This window comes from Echinops telfairi, unplaced genomic scaffold, assembly GCF_000313985.2.
Source record: "Echinops telfairi isolate 266 unplaced genomic scaffold, ASM31398v2 ScPeMD7_9;HRSCAF=40, whole genome shotgun sequence".
Classification (NCBI taxonomy): Eukaryota; Metazoa; Chordata; class Mammalia; order Afrosoricida; family Tenrecidae; genus Echinops; species Echinops telfairi.
In genome coordinates, this window is record NW_022103906.1 from 15,213,138 (window position 1) to 15,227,648 (window position 14,511).

General features: G+C 36.7%; 1 protein-coding gene across 1 annotated transcript in view; it reads left to right on the forward strand.

Moving 5' to 3' along the window:
• The window catches only part of KIF13B (kinesin family member 13B), a 268,551-nt gene that overhangs the window by 123,317 nt on the left and 130,723 nt on the right, over positions 1–14,511 (forward strand). Inside the window, exons 12-13 of the mRNA XM_045286833.1 lie at positions 2,311–2,421; positions 5,416–5,550. Of these exons, the coding sequence (XP_045142768.1) occupies positions 2,311–2,421; positions 5,416–5,550 (246 nt within the window). The remainder of the gene's footprint in view (positions 1–2,310; positions 2,422–5,415; positions 5,551–14,511) is intronic.

The window sequence follows — 14,511 nt, forward strand, 5'->3', positions numbered from 1 at the left end:
GATCACTGGCCTTTAGAAGTATTTTCCAGTCCAGTCTCTTGGGGTACCACGCCCTGGCCCTAAGGTCCACCTTCAGCATTCCCTGGGGACCTTGCTGCTCCATTCCCTTGTTATTCTGCTGCACTCCCCCAGTGCTTTGCCTCAGTGTGGCGGGATCAGATCAGGTGCAATTTCCACACTGTGTCTCTGGTGTTGTCCCCTGCAGGGCCATGAATGCCCTGTTTTACCCTGTGTCTTCCCCTATGACAGCAACTGTAGCTATCAAATTGTCTTCACTCTTGTTTCTTTTGAAGTGCTATTGAACTGGACTATTTTATGCTTCCCTATATTATCTGTATTATATACATTTTTGGCAAATATAATAAAGTCAAGTTGCTCACTTGTGCTTGTGAATTTCTCATTGGACTTATGTATTTTATGAGAATCATTTTAATTCATTGAAGTTCTTTGCAGTTTTGTGTCTGTCTTCCTGATATTAACAAATTTAGTCTGTATACTTGAATATCCCAAGTCATCCCTAAAGAGAATGAGCAAGGCATGGAAGAATTGATCTAGGAAGTTTTTCTTTGTCATCAAACTTTAAACAGAGCGCAATATAATGGGAGATCAAACTGTTCAGGGCAGCAACTCATGGGCTGTGACCCAAGGTGGATGTGTACTCACATAGACTCCTCACACTGACAGTGTCCAAGTGCTGTGTCATTGGGAAAATTGATGTTATCAGTGCAATTGCCTTATCCCCAGGGGGATGATTGACAGTGTTTTACTTTTTTATTTATATTGGTTTTTGTTTTCCTGCCTTTAGTTTGTTTGTCCCTCTCTGTTTGTTTGATTATTTGGTGGTTGGCTTGCTGCTGGTGCTAATGTAGTGGGTCACATGAAGGTTTGATTTTGTCCTAAGATGACCACCAGAGTAATCCCCAGTCATACATATTCTATGGGCAAGCAGGTGGATTTTGGGTGCCTACGTAACTGTAGCCCCAATCCAAGAACAGTTAGTTTTGATAATGTGGCCCAGCGCGATACTTGCCTTCATGAAATGATCAGCGAAGAAAGAGAGTGCTACAGCAAAGTGTGGTGGAGAGAGCAGATGGTGCTTGACTATCAAACGGAATAGTGTCTGGGGTCTTAAAGTCTTGTATTCAAACAATTAGCCATCTAAGTAAGGAGTGAACTAAGTCCACTTGAAAGAAGCACACCAGCTTGTGTGATCCAAAGGTGACAAGTACAAAATTCAAAAATGGAGAAGGGAAAAGTGTCAGAGATTAAATTGTGAACACCCACTTTGTGGAAGGCTGGGGAGGCTCGAGTAGGAACCCCAAACCCATTTGCAGAGTATCTAGTCAGATCAAGCCACTGGCAGATACCCTCTCTAGCCAGAGGCAAAGGTCTGAAAAAGTTTTACTATCAAACATAGATCTTTGTAATCCTGCTAAGGCTGGATAAAACTTGATGTGTGATCAGTTGACCTCCTTCTAAAACCTGAATTTGTTCTAGGTACAAAGATCTCTTGCTTGATCCTGGCTTTTGAAATATTGTTGGAGGTCTTTTCTTTTCTGCTCATTGTGGTATTTTTATTTTTATATTACTGTTGTTTTATCCTTACCACTTCATTTTCATTTGTTTTTTACTGTTTCTGTTGGGTGTAACAGTTTATGAAGCACAGAAGGAGTGGATGCATAGATATAATAACTGATGCAAGGATTTGTAAGGGATGTAGGGGGAGGGGGTGGGAGACAGGGAGGGTATTTCAGGAGTAAACAGTGAAGGCAGGAGAGAGAAGGAGCACTAGAGTGGAATGTGAGTGCACAGCTCATTTTCAAGGTCATTTAGTCATGGAGGGGAAAAACGAAAATGTTCTGAAATTGTGATAAGGATTGTACAATTCTTCTTGACATGCTGGTATGATTGACAATTGGATTATGTGCCAATAAAACTGAAAAACGAAAAGAGAATGAACGAAGTATAATAGTGTAGACATGTGAGCTATTGGAATTAAAAAACTATGCTCTTAATAGCTTTATATTTTTATCTCTATAAATCTAAGTTGGTCCTCACAATGGGTTGGAGGAAAAGGAAAAACTTAAGTCTTCCTTTCATGCATATGTTGGATAGCTTAAAATGAGTTTGTAGTTCTCAGCAGTCTAGGTGTGATGAATCAATGAAAGTGCATTTTTCTGTCTTAGGTAGATCAAACATCTTAGTGTGCTGGAGAGCTGACATGAGGCAGATTGTTACTGCGTCCTTTTAGATTTAGCTAATTTTGTGATGTCATGCAGATATTTCATGAAGTAAATCTTTTGTTTATAGGCAATGAAGTCTCCTGAACTAAAAGACCGGCTGGAAGAATCAGAGAAGCTGATCCAGGAAATGACTGTGACCTGGGAGGAGAAATTAAGAAAAACAGAGGAGATCGCACAGGTTTGTGTTTCCTGATTTAGGAGCTACAGCACTCATGGCAGTTTGCACAATGGACTCAGATGACATTTCTGGTTCCTTTTTGAATTTTAGTTTTGCAGATGGTAAGTATTAATGGGGGTCTAGATCCAAGAGGAAGTCCTTGGGTGGTGCAAACAGTAGAGTGATTTGAGCCTACCCAAAAATGCCTTGGAAGACAGGTCTGCTGATCTATTTCCAAAAGGTCATGCCCTTGAAATTGTAGTGCCGTCATACCTGGAGTTGCTTTGAGACAGGATTTACTTGATGGCCACTGGCAAACAACTTCAATAACAGATCCAAGAGAGTCACTGCTTTACATAATTATTTCGAAGGATAAGGAAAGCATTAATATACTTAAAACTGATTGAGTGTTCTACGCAAAACTTTTCCCCTTTTTTCGTATCAGAGTAATCTTTTAAACACTTTTTAATGAAATAAACACTTTATAGTCTTTGGCTTTGAACAACAAGTCTCTATAAAGTGCTCTACACAAATGCCTTACTATCATAATACTTGCGTACTTGTGTTTTGTGCTAAGTATTTGTTCTATAAACTTATTCTGCTCTTTGGCTTATTGGAGATTTTTCAGGGTTTTGAAGATACTCTTAACAAAGCAGCTCCACACACATTTACCTCATTTGATACTTTTCATTTCAGTCTTTTTAGTTGAGGATATTTTGTAATGTTTCAATAATTGACCTATTGTGAAATGCATCCCCGATGGTGGCCCACCAGACCCAGAATGATTGTGACCTGTCTGTTTTCATACACATAAATTAGTATTTTGTTTAAGCCTCTAAAAAGCCTTATGAGATAGATAACAATTATTACCCAGTATAGCTTTTTCTTCTTCCTTTTCAAAGTTAAAAATTTCTATTGCTGTCAACTAGGGATATGTAGAACAGAGAGGTCATGATTTATGCGGAATTCTGGTACTGTGTTGATTGTCTGAAGTTGATTCTGATGTATAAGTTGAATGCCCTTTACAAAAATGTTCACTATGATTGCCTTTTGTTAATATACCTATTCATTACATCATTGAATAGCTATAAGTGAACATTTGAGAATTATATCAACTGATTACATGCGCTACCATTGTATAAGGGACCTTCCAATTTATCTTTGAAAAAAGGAATTTAAACACAATAGAATTTTTCCACTAACATTTTGAAGTCCTCTGTGTATAGTATGTATTACTAATGATAAGGAAAATGATAAATGATAACAAACAAAACCGAAAACAAAACAGAAGGTTGTGAGTGCAGTTTGACATATCAGGCACATCTTATCAATCAAGGATTGACTATACAGCTTGGGTCACGCAGTAGATTCCATCTTTAAATGTTCTATTTGGAAATAAGCATAATTGTTGTAAGGCAGTTCTCTTAGCATAACTGAACATTATATTTAAAGAAGTACAAATTAGGATTTAATTTTATTTTAAAAACTTTTATTACAGAGTTTTTCAAATATGAATAAAAGTTAGAAAATGACATAGTAAAACTATATGTACATATAACCCAGTTTCATTCAATATTAACATATGGCCAGTCTCATTTTTTTTCTCTGTCCCTACACTGGATTATTTTACAGTAAATTCTGTACTAATTCCGTGTATTTTTTCATTTAGCATTATTCATGAGCATTTCCCCCATATCATATGTAAAGAAATGCTACTTCTTATGGGAATAATTCTTTTCATGATTTTCCAAAAATCTCCATGTAAAAGAACCTATCTCTCTGAAGGAGCTATAGAAGGTCTAATAATTGCTTTCTTCATTTTATGAGCATGGTTTGGGTATCAAGAATAGAAATGTCTTAGAATTGAGTGCTGAAAATTCTTCCCATCTCTTTTTTAAACTGTTCAAAATTTCTGAAAAAACCCTATGATTCATTTTGCTAGGAGACAGCCTTGGCACATGATCTCAGGACCAAATACCCTTTTTATTTCTTTGGGGAAATAGGGTATTTGTAAGTAACATGTATAGACCGAGTTGCAGTATCCATAAGTTAGGATAGCAACATTTTGAGGTTTTATTTTAGTTATACCACAAGCTAAATTATTGGGCCACATTAATTTATTGTCTTTCCTCAGAATCAAAGGTCCTTTGTGCCTGTGACTCATCACTACTTGCTGTTCATAAATATTCAAAGACACCAGACGTTGCCCTGATTCACACAACTTAACCATAGAGCTTTGGATTATAGGGTTTATATCTTTGTAACATTCCCATATTATATGGGTTAAGGGGAGGTAAGCATAAAGGATCACAATCTTAGGAAATAGTTATTGAATGCATATGTAAGTTTTATATTGGTAAATCCTTACTGCATAATTCTTTGAGTGCTCGCTGTGTGCCATGCATTGTACTATGTGCTAGGATTAGAACGTAACATAGGGTCCATGTCCTCAGAGAACTTGAAGTCTGTGTGGGAGAAATGAGTAAGTAAACCATTGTTATACAAAGTGTAGTAACATGTATGCTTCAGATAGAAGGAAGAGATGTACACTCGCAAGCTAAAGAGAGAATTCTTGACTATTTAAGGGACCTGACAGATGTTCCGTGTGACTACAGTACAGAATTTAAAAGTAACGGTGACAAGAAATGAAGATAGAGAGGAGAGCAACTGGGCCACATTGCAGGACCTGCTGAACTTTGTTACTGGAGCTTGACCTCTGTCCTGACCAAGGAGTCACTGAAAATACCTAGGAAGAGAATGTCTTAAAAACTTTGCTTTTTAGAAAGAACAAAATTGAGTAACAGATATTCACATTTTCTTATATATACTGAATTAAATGAGAAAGATGAATTTAAGTTGTTTGATATTTTCAAGAATGAAATTTGAGAACTCAGTATACTGTACTTAGTTACCATTTGTAATGGTTTTTATTTTTAGAAATAAAACTACTTAAAATTTTTTTATATCTCTGTGACTCAATAGCTGTGACATTAATGCTTCTCTAATTATTTACAGGAGCGACAGAAACAGCTTGAGAGTTTAGGAATATCTCTTCAGTCTTCTGGAATCAAAGTTGGAGATGATAAATGTTTCCTTGTTAATCTGAATGCTGATCCTGCCCTTAATGAACTTTTGGTTTACTACTTAAAGGTGAAACAATATACTTTGCTAATAGTTTTCTGCTGTGAAATATAATATTTTGCACTATATATTTTTAAACCTGAGGCACCATATTTGCTCACAAAATAGAGCTAGCCCATTATTTTCATTTGAATAAGCTGATATGTATAAAATCTTGGGTTTCTGAGTTAGATTGTTTCTTTTATTTCCTTTTTAGTCTTTGAGGAATGTCTTTAAGCCTAATGATATAAAAATTGATATTCTGATATTATTTATAAAAAAGTTAATTAGCCATTAGAACCTTTTTTCGATGTGATTTATACAAGAAGGAAATTGATAATGTCAAAGTTTAAAGGATGGCATACAAAAACTAAATGACTTATATAAGCTTTGTAGCTTATAGGAAATATCTGTGTGGTTTTTTTTACTCAATCTTGTTGTTTTTGAAAATGCACAGCAAACTACACAACAATTCAACAGATTTACATGCAGTTTAATGACAGTGATCAAGCAGTGTAGGAATTCTAACCTACCTTTTATGAATTATTTCTCCACCAATAACATGAACTTACTGTCCCCTAAGTTTACTTTTTTGAAGCATATCTTTTGTAGAATAATTTGATACAAAATTTTTATTTCTTGTGAGTATCAGAGGAGATAAAAAGGGTTAGCAACCTGTTACTTAAAATTTTTTTAAAAGAATATAGGAAGGTCACTTAGAGTCTGGGAGGGTCAGAATACAAAACAGATAAAAACAAAACTGTAAATTATGGACCATTTCAGGAAATAGAGACAACTATAGAATGAACATGAAGTCTGAGTCCATTCATAAAAATATGAGCACTACTCCAAAATTGCCTTTGAAATGCTCAGAGCATAAATTATGAGGATTAAATGAAGTTATATAGAGTATAAATGAAGTTATATAGAAGTTATAAAAAGAAGCCGTATAAAAATATTAAAACGTTTACATACTTCTTATTTTATTAACTTACATGTGCATTGTCCTTGTCTATTAAAAATGATGTATTATAGTATCACTGACTACATCAAAATAATGTTGGTAGCGTTCTGTGATAGAATATAAATTGTAGATATTCATGTTTTAGGAGAGGCTATGAGTCAAATATTTTGGCCTTTTTATTTCTATAAAGTTTGATCTTTTTTTCTTCCTGATGTCATGTAGTTCAAATCCAAAACAGAAGAAAACCCACTGATGTATATCTGTTCCTTAACATAAAAACTAAACAAAGAAACTGTTTAAAGACTTTTGGAGAGTAGTCAAATTATTTCTGGTCCTCTTATGTGGAGGTGTTTGGATTTTGTTTCAGACTGTGTGGTCAGCCCTAATTTGGCAGAGTTTGAGGCGGTCTTGATTTCTGGACTGCCCAAACTAGCCCCATGACAAGAGTATATTCATGACAAAGCACATTCAAACGGCTGATCTCAGTCCAAGAACACTTCTTGCTTCAGTAAAATGATACTATGATGTGGGATGGAGGAATTTGGAGGCAGAGCACTTTTTATTTCCTTGCTTCAAATTCGCAAGTCAATTTAGATGCTGTGCAGATGACGTAACATCTCTGGATGCCCTTAACCAACCTATCTGTAAAATCAGAGCCATGGATTAATGTATCTCTGAAGTTCTTCCTATCTCCAGAGGCCTTGTGGCACTGTGGGCTAGGTATTTCACTGCGAACCATAAGGTTAGATGAGACTGTCTGTTCCTGTAAGATTTACAGCCTCAGAAACCCTACATAGGATTGCACCCCGTCATAGGTGGGAAACTTGTGAGACCCGCTATGTATCTGAATCGATGTAATGATGATGGGTTTGGTTTTTGGTTATTATCCTTCTAAAAAAATTCTTTGACTAACTTATTCTGTCTGGAACTGGTCATAGAAAAGTATGGTGGCCAAGCCATTGACAGGATATAATTCATAAAATAATTTTGCATCTTAATTGTATATAAAGATAATCCTTGCTTTGTATGGTTCTGATAGCCCCAAATTTCAGCTAGTAGGGCATATTATCTGTGAGCAATTGGGTAAAGTACCAACTTCTTTGATAGATCTTCAGTCTACAACTTGCTACATAGGTTACTCTCACTCACTGACAAGGATTCGATTCTACCTATAATGACCTTGTAGGACAGGGTCAAACTGGCCCTGGGTTTCTGAGACTGTAACTGTTTATGGGAGCAGAAAGCCTCATCTTCCTCCCTACGAGTGACTGGTGGATTCGAACTGCTGACCAATCCAGTGTAACCCACTATACCACCAGGGATCCTGTTATATAAATAAATCTCAGATGTGCTTTATAATCATTTACACCATTAACAAACAAAAAAAACTGTAGGGATTGGTCACTATGTATCTGTTATTCAGATTACTCATAGACAAATTACTGTAAACTTGAGATTGCCAGAACCTGTGTAAAGTGGAAATCTGTAAGAAAAAGAAAACTCAAATATTTTCCACTAAAAAGAGTGATTTGAGAAACGATGTACAAATGCGCTTTACACAATTGATGTGTGTATGGATTGGGATGACAGTTGTATGAGCCCCTAATAAAATGTTAAGAAAAAAAAAAGTGGTAAGTCTGTATCCTGTCCAAGGTGGAAAACCTGTGAGACCTGGAAGAACATGGCAGTCCCATCAAGTACTGAAGTTGGACTCTCAGAGGTTGTACTGTGTGTTGTTGTATTGTCTCCCAGTGATAAGCCTACGTGACGCAGTATAGGTAATAGAAAGAGTGATTGAGTTAGCAAAAAAAGGAAAGTGTAATAAAGAAACAACACGTGATGATTCTGGAAGTAAGATTTGAATAGAGTATAATATAGTATTAAATAGTACATGAAGTTGGGGCTAACTGATCATTCATGAACTTCTTGATAGAAGCTAGAGGAACCTGGGGAAAGTTAACTTATCCAAATAACCGAGGAAAGTGGTTGCCATGAAAAGGATGAAAATACTGAAAAGCATAAGACAATGGGAAAAACCGTACATTAAAGATCTTTTACAACATCAGAGATATTTTACAACATCAAAAGCAGAAAGGATAAAATGATAGAAACTTGGAAAGGAGCATGAGAATTTGCAAAGGTGTGGAAAGAATATTCACTTCATATTGTAAATTGTGTGTGAAGAAGAAGGCAAACACTATTAATCTACTTTTGATTGTTTGTTTGTTTGTTTGGCTTTTTTTTTTAACCCAAAGAAGCCCACTCCCTTCAAAATAAGGTTTTAATATAAATGTTTCTAGGATACTATTTTACTATTTCTCATTTCTGTATGCATTTATAATAATATGAGAGTTATTAATGTTTTGCTACATTTTTAGAGGTCCTAAAAAATCAGAATTATTCCCATTGATTATTAAGATAGCATTACTTGCTTCAAGCCTGTTTAGTCCTTTTATAGTTTCATACTCTTCCTGCAAAGCAAGGACTATCTTTACTTCTAGAATGTAGGGGGCATTTATTCTAGCAAGCGCTAACTATGCCTTAAAAACATTGAGTTGATCGATGTTGCTTTTATAAAAAAAAATTCTATAAAACAGATAAGGAAGAAATTGAGGTTTTAACCACTAAATTCCAAGACCACCATACATATTTTTATGTGTATCCTCTGAGTCTATTCATATCTATCTATCTAGATAGATCTATCTACAGATATCTATCTATATATAGATACATGCAAGTTTATACGTGCAAATATATACATATATGTATACATATACATATAGGTGAAGATTTACATTGATAGGTATTTTTCATTACAGAAATCAGATTATAGCGTGATTGTTTTGAATGGCTTACTTGGTTCATCCACCAAATCTCCTTCTCCCTTCACCCCTCACGAATTTTTTTTGGAGAGCTATCTTGTTTATGCAATTCTGGATCTGTTCTTTGTATAATGTCATTCCTGATAGCAATGTGATTCTGAAGGATTTAGGTATTTTATACATTTGTATAAGGAGCCCTGGTGGTACCATTGCTGTTGGGTAAGTGTTGGGCTGCTAGCCACATGGTCCAGGGTTTAAGTCTACCAGCTGCTCTTTGGGAGAAAGAATAGCTGTCTGCTCCCATAGAGATTTACAGCCTTGGAAACCCAGGGTCACTATAAGTCAAGATCAGCTTGATGATGTGGGTATATATATATCTTTGCTGGATAAGGATTTGTGCCAGTGATTCAATTCAGTTGCAGCTTCCAAGCGCACAGCTATCTGGACCATAGCTCCAATTGAAAGTACATAAATTGCCTTTTGAGTCATTGCCAGTATTCAGAATTACTGATTGAGGTGGACGTGAATGTCAGGGGCAGTAGCCATTCAGGGTTTATGGAGCGTTGGGCAAAGCTTCAAGGAACCAGAGATGAATAAGCCTTACTTGTGGCTCTGTAGAAGCTCTTTATTGACAGCAATCCATGTGGTATTTGAATTTCTTAAAAGGACATAGAGATACCGTACCTTTCTTTTTTCACCTTCATCTCTAAAATACTGCCCCAAGAGTTTTCGTTCTGTTATTCTTCAGATATGTAAAAAGTAACAAATGCTTTTCTTGTTTGAGCTGGTACTTGCTTCCCTTTTCCCTCAGAGATGAAATATCTGAGAATCCGAGAGTGTAGAGGAATGGCAAAGGATGCACTAACATGTGAAGAAATAGCACCTGTGAATCATGTAGCTAGTGAATGAGTCCTCTCTCCCCACTTCCCCTCCCCAAAGGAGTTTTTTGATCAGAGAGAAGAGAGAAGTTCTTAAAAGAACTACACAAACAATTGACTTATAAAGCAGGCAAGGCACAATAAATCCAATAGGCACAGTGAGGCACAAGGGACAATAACTATTCATCTGCAGTTCAATGAAATATGAATTGATGAAGAAAAGTGAAAAATCATTCCTTTGATCCTTTCTGAGATTTTAATATAGTTTTTTTTAAGCTTGGTAATTCCCCCCCAAATGAATATATTTTAGGATCATTATCCCCATCTATTAAATAGACTGATATGTTATCTCTGATTAACTTTATCTTGTTTTGATTACCTTATTCCATTGTATATATGCAGGTACTTATTAGATTATCTTCCACCAGCCTATGCCCTATTCCCTCTACTGTCCCACTTTGGTATTTTTAGTGCAGTCTTAGATGCAATACAACTCACCAGAAGCTTATTGACTAACTTTTTCAAACATCAGTCATGGAGGCTTCCAGAAAAAATCTTAATATTTGAGGTTCAAGTGAAATTTTATCCAAATCAAGATATATTATAACTTCAAATGTGGGGGTTTAAATGTTTATTTATAATATAATCTCAGTGAATTGGAATTGGCCATGTCTTAATACTCTTAGCATTGGCTCAGTACCCAGTCCATAATATGTACTCTCTGTAATATTTGCTGAATACATGACATTTTTTCTTTAGAACTTGTGGTAGACTTTTCCATCTGTGGTGATAAATTGTATCTGAGTCTATTGGCAGATATTTAGCATCCACCATGTAGCATGGAAGAGCTTTGGTAGCATAGGGTTATGCGTTGGGCTACTAACCATAAGGTCAGCAGGTCAAAACCACCAGCCGCTCCATGGGAAAAAGGGGGGCCTTCTATTCCCATAAAGAGGTACAGTCTCAGAAACACACACAGGGCAGTTCTGCCCTTCCCTTTACTGTGAATCAGAATGGACGTGACGGCAGTGAGTTAACTATCATGTACTATGCTAGTTGCTGTAGAAGATGCAAGAGTACTATAAAGGGTGCTTTCAGAGGAAGTACATATGAAATAGTGAGTTGTGGTACTTATCCTTAAGGGTAGGTGGGGTTCAGAGAAGGGAGAATTCACTATTGGCTAATGATCAGAGAAATCTTTGTATAGAAGATGAAATTCACACCGAGGTGTTGAAAGATTCTTTGAATGAAGAGAAAGGGAATAGAAAGTATTTCAAGCAATAACGGAGAAAGATATAGAAATGGAGTTGTATCTGTTCTGGGAGTGTGATATTAAGAGTTTGTTAAGTACTCAAGCTCTAGACTAGAGTAAGAATTTGCATTTTATTAAATGTACAAAGTGGAGCTCAGGAGTTTTCTTCTCTACCTCTATGCTTCTAGGGTAAAAGGATTCCAAAGGTACAGTTACAGGTGCTGAAATTTCTCATGGGAGGAGGAAAGGAATTTACAAATGTTTTTTAATAAGTACCTTCGGAATTTTTTCTTTGATTTTTTCTTTCTTTTAAAATTCTATCTTGGACAAAAACCCTCTTTATGAAACTTTCCTCAACTTTACTGTTGGTGCTATAAGACAGAGAGAAAAGCAAGATCTTTTCTATATACTGAAACTTGATGGGATTAATCTGAAAACCTCAGGTAATGGAGAGGGATAGCTATTTGCCTGGACTGTCCTCTGTATTATGAGAGGGTTTCAAAAAGTTCAAAATAGAATTAGTGCAAATTTCCCACAAACTTTTGAAGCTCCCATGTATATATATCCTTTGAGAACCTAATAGGATGCCATGGAACAGTTTTGAATCCCAGCTCTTTTCTCCCTTGAAAACACCACTGCATTCAAACCAAGAGGAGGGAGAGAGAGTATGTTTAAAGGCAGAGGAGAAAACAATCTCAGAAAAGGGAAAACACTAAAGAGGAAAAGGCCTTTTTAGGGAATTGGAATTCCAGAAGAGGTGGAAAGAATTAGAACCCATAATATAATTAAAAGGTTATCTGCAAAGAAGAGGAGAGAATCAACTTCCTTTCAGTGTGAAGAGAATGCTAAGGAAATGATTATTTAGTTTTTTCTTATGTTTATTTAATGTCTACAGTGCACCAGCCTGGTTTTACATGTGTGCTATACAGTGGGAGCAAGACATACCAGTTCTCTGCTCTTATGACATTTACCTTGTAGTTGTAGAGATGAACTGTAAATTCATAGACAGTGTTACCTAAGAAATTCACATAGGAGAATAGGAGAATTTTAGATGGCTATTTGAAATTGTGAGTTCAGTAAACACACGTCAGTGTATATGACATGAAAGCTGGGATGTACGAGGGGGTACCCCCAAAATGGAATTTTTTTCCAAAGCTATGTGTTAAAATTTTTTTTACAAAACAACCATATCACCTTCAAAGTCTTCTCCATTACTTAATACATTTGTCAAATCTGCGATTCCATTCTTGGAACCATTTTTCAAACTCCTCTGTTTGGATGGCTGACAGCACCTCCCTAATTTTCCTCTTCACCTTCTCTGTCATCAAATTGCTGTCCTTTCATGTCCCTCTTCATTCTCAGAAACAAAAAGAGGTTGCACAGAGTAAGGTCAGGTGAGTCAGGTGCATGGAGGCACTGTTTTTTGCCAAAAGCTGATGCACCAAGATGGATGCATGTGCAGGTGCATTGTCATGTCCCCTGTCTACTGCAAATCAGACCTTTTTTTGTCACACACTGTTAAGCAATTTTTCAGAACCTCTAAATAGAAAGCTTGATTAATAGTCTAACCTTGTGGAACAAACTCCAAATGGATTATGAGTTGACATTTTCCTCCGTTCTGGAAGTTGAAGGTTTGTCATCAGTTGACATTTCACCTTTTTTTGAAATGAGAAAACCACTCAGACACTTTAGTTTTTCCCATAGGGCTGTCCTTGTAAGCAGTGTTCAACATCACAATGGTTTCTGCGGCATGTTTCCCGAGCAGGAAACAAAATTTCACACTCGCTCACTGTTCTCTTAAATTGGCCATCACAAAGGCACGAGGTTTGAGCAAGACTGCTTTTACAAAAAAAATTCATTGTTACTGGGGAGAACCTTCCCAGGTGACACCACTGGGTGCACTAAGTCAGTGCAGATGGCTCAATGCTCGCCTAGTGGGAAAAATGTGTACTATGAAAGCTCCACTCTGCCCAGAGCAATTCTGTTTTCTTAGGGGGCACCCCCTCATATAAATGATGAGACATTACCTACATCTATATCAAGATTAAGGGATGAACACTTCAGACAGAGGAAATAGCAAAAGGCACTGGATGGAATGTGTTCAGTATGCATAAAGAACAGATAAAATGCCCAGGTGGCTAAAGTATGTGGTTCACTAGGGTCTAGAGAGCAGTAAGAGGTAAGATGAGAGTGGTAGGTAGGAGTTAGATCAGAAAGGGTTTGATAAACCTAAGTAAGAATTTGGATTTTATTAAAAGTGCAAAGGAAGCCACTAGAGCAGTGGTTTTCAACCTTCCTGATGCTGTGAACCTTTAATACAGTTCCTCATGTCATGGTGACTCCCCCAACCATAAAATTGTTTTTGTTGCTACTTCATAACTGTAACTTTGCTACTGTTATGAATCGGGCAAACCTGTAATGGGTCGTTCAACACCCAAAGTGGTCGCAACCCACAGGTTGAGAACTGCTGCACTAGAGGGATAGAAATAGAGGAATAAGATAATCTGGTTTGTTTCCTATTTAAAAAAAGATAACAGACTACTGTGGTGGAAATAGATCTTGAGGAATTGGGAATGGATGGAAGTGCAGAGATAGGCGATTCCTTCATTCACTCAGGTGATGAGTTAATGGTAACTGAGACCAGGATGTAGAAATGGGGTGTGGGGTATGGGTGAGTTTATTCTACATATGCTTTGGCATCTTTTGGGATTTCCTGAATTTTAGTTAAGGAACTAGGTGCTGGTAGTGCCATTATTACCAGGGAAAGGGGTTAACTTTTATTAGGCCTGGGTGAGATGGAAGGAGGAATTGTGCTTTGTTCCTATTCTGTGTTAAATATTCTAAGCAATTCAAAGAGTGGTGGGTGGGCTAAGTAGTCAAGATTTCATAGGTGGCTGAGACTAAGATGGTGGAGGAGGAGAAACTGGAACTGAAGTCGGTAATTCCTGGTAGGTGATAGAGTTTGAGTTTATACATGCCAGTTGCTAAGGAGTCCACGCCGACTCCTGGGCATCCCATGTGTATCAAAGTAGATCTGCTCAATAGAGTCTTCCAATTACTGATTTTGCGGGGAAA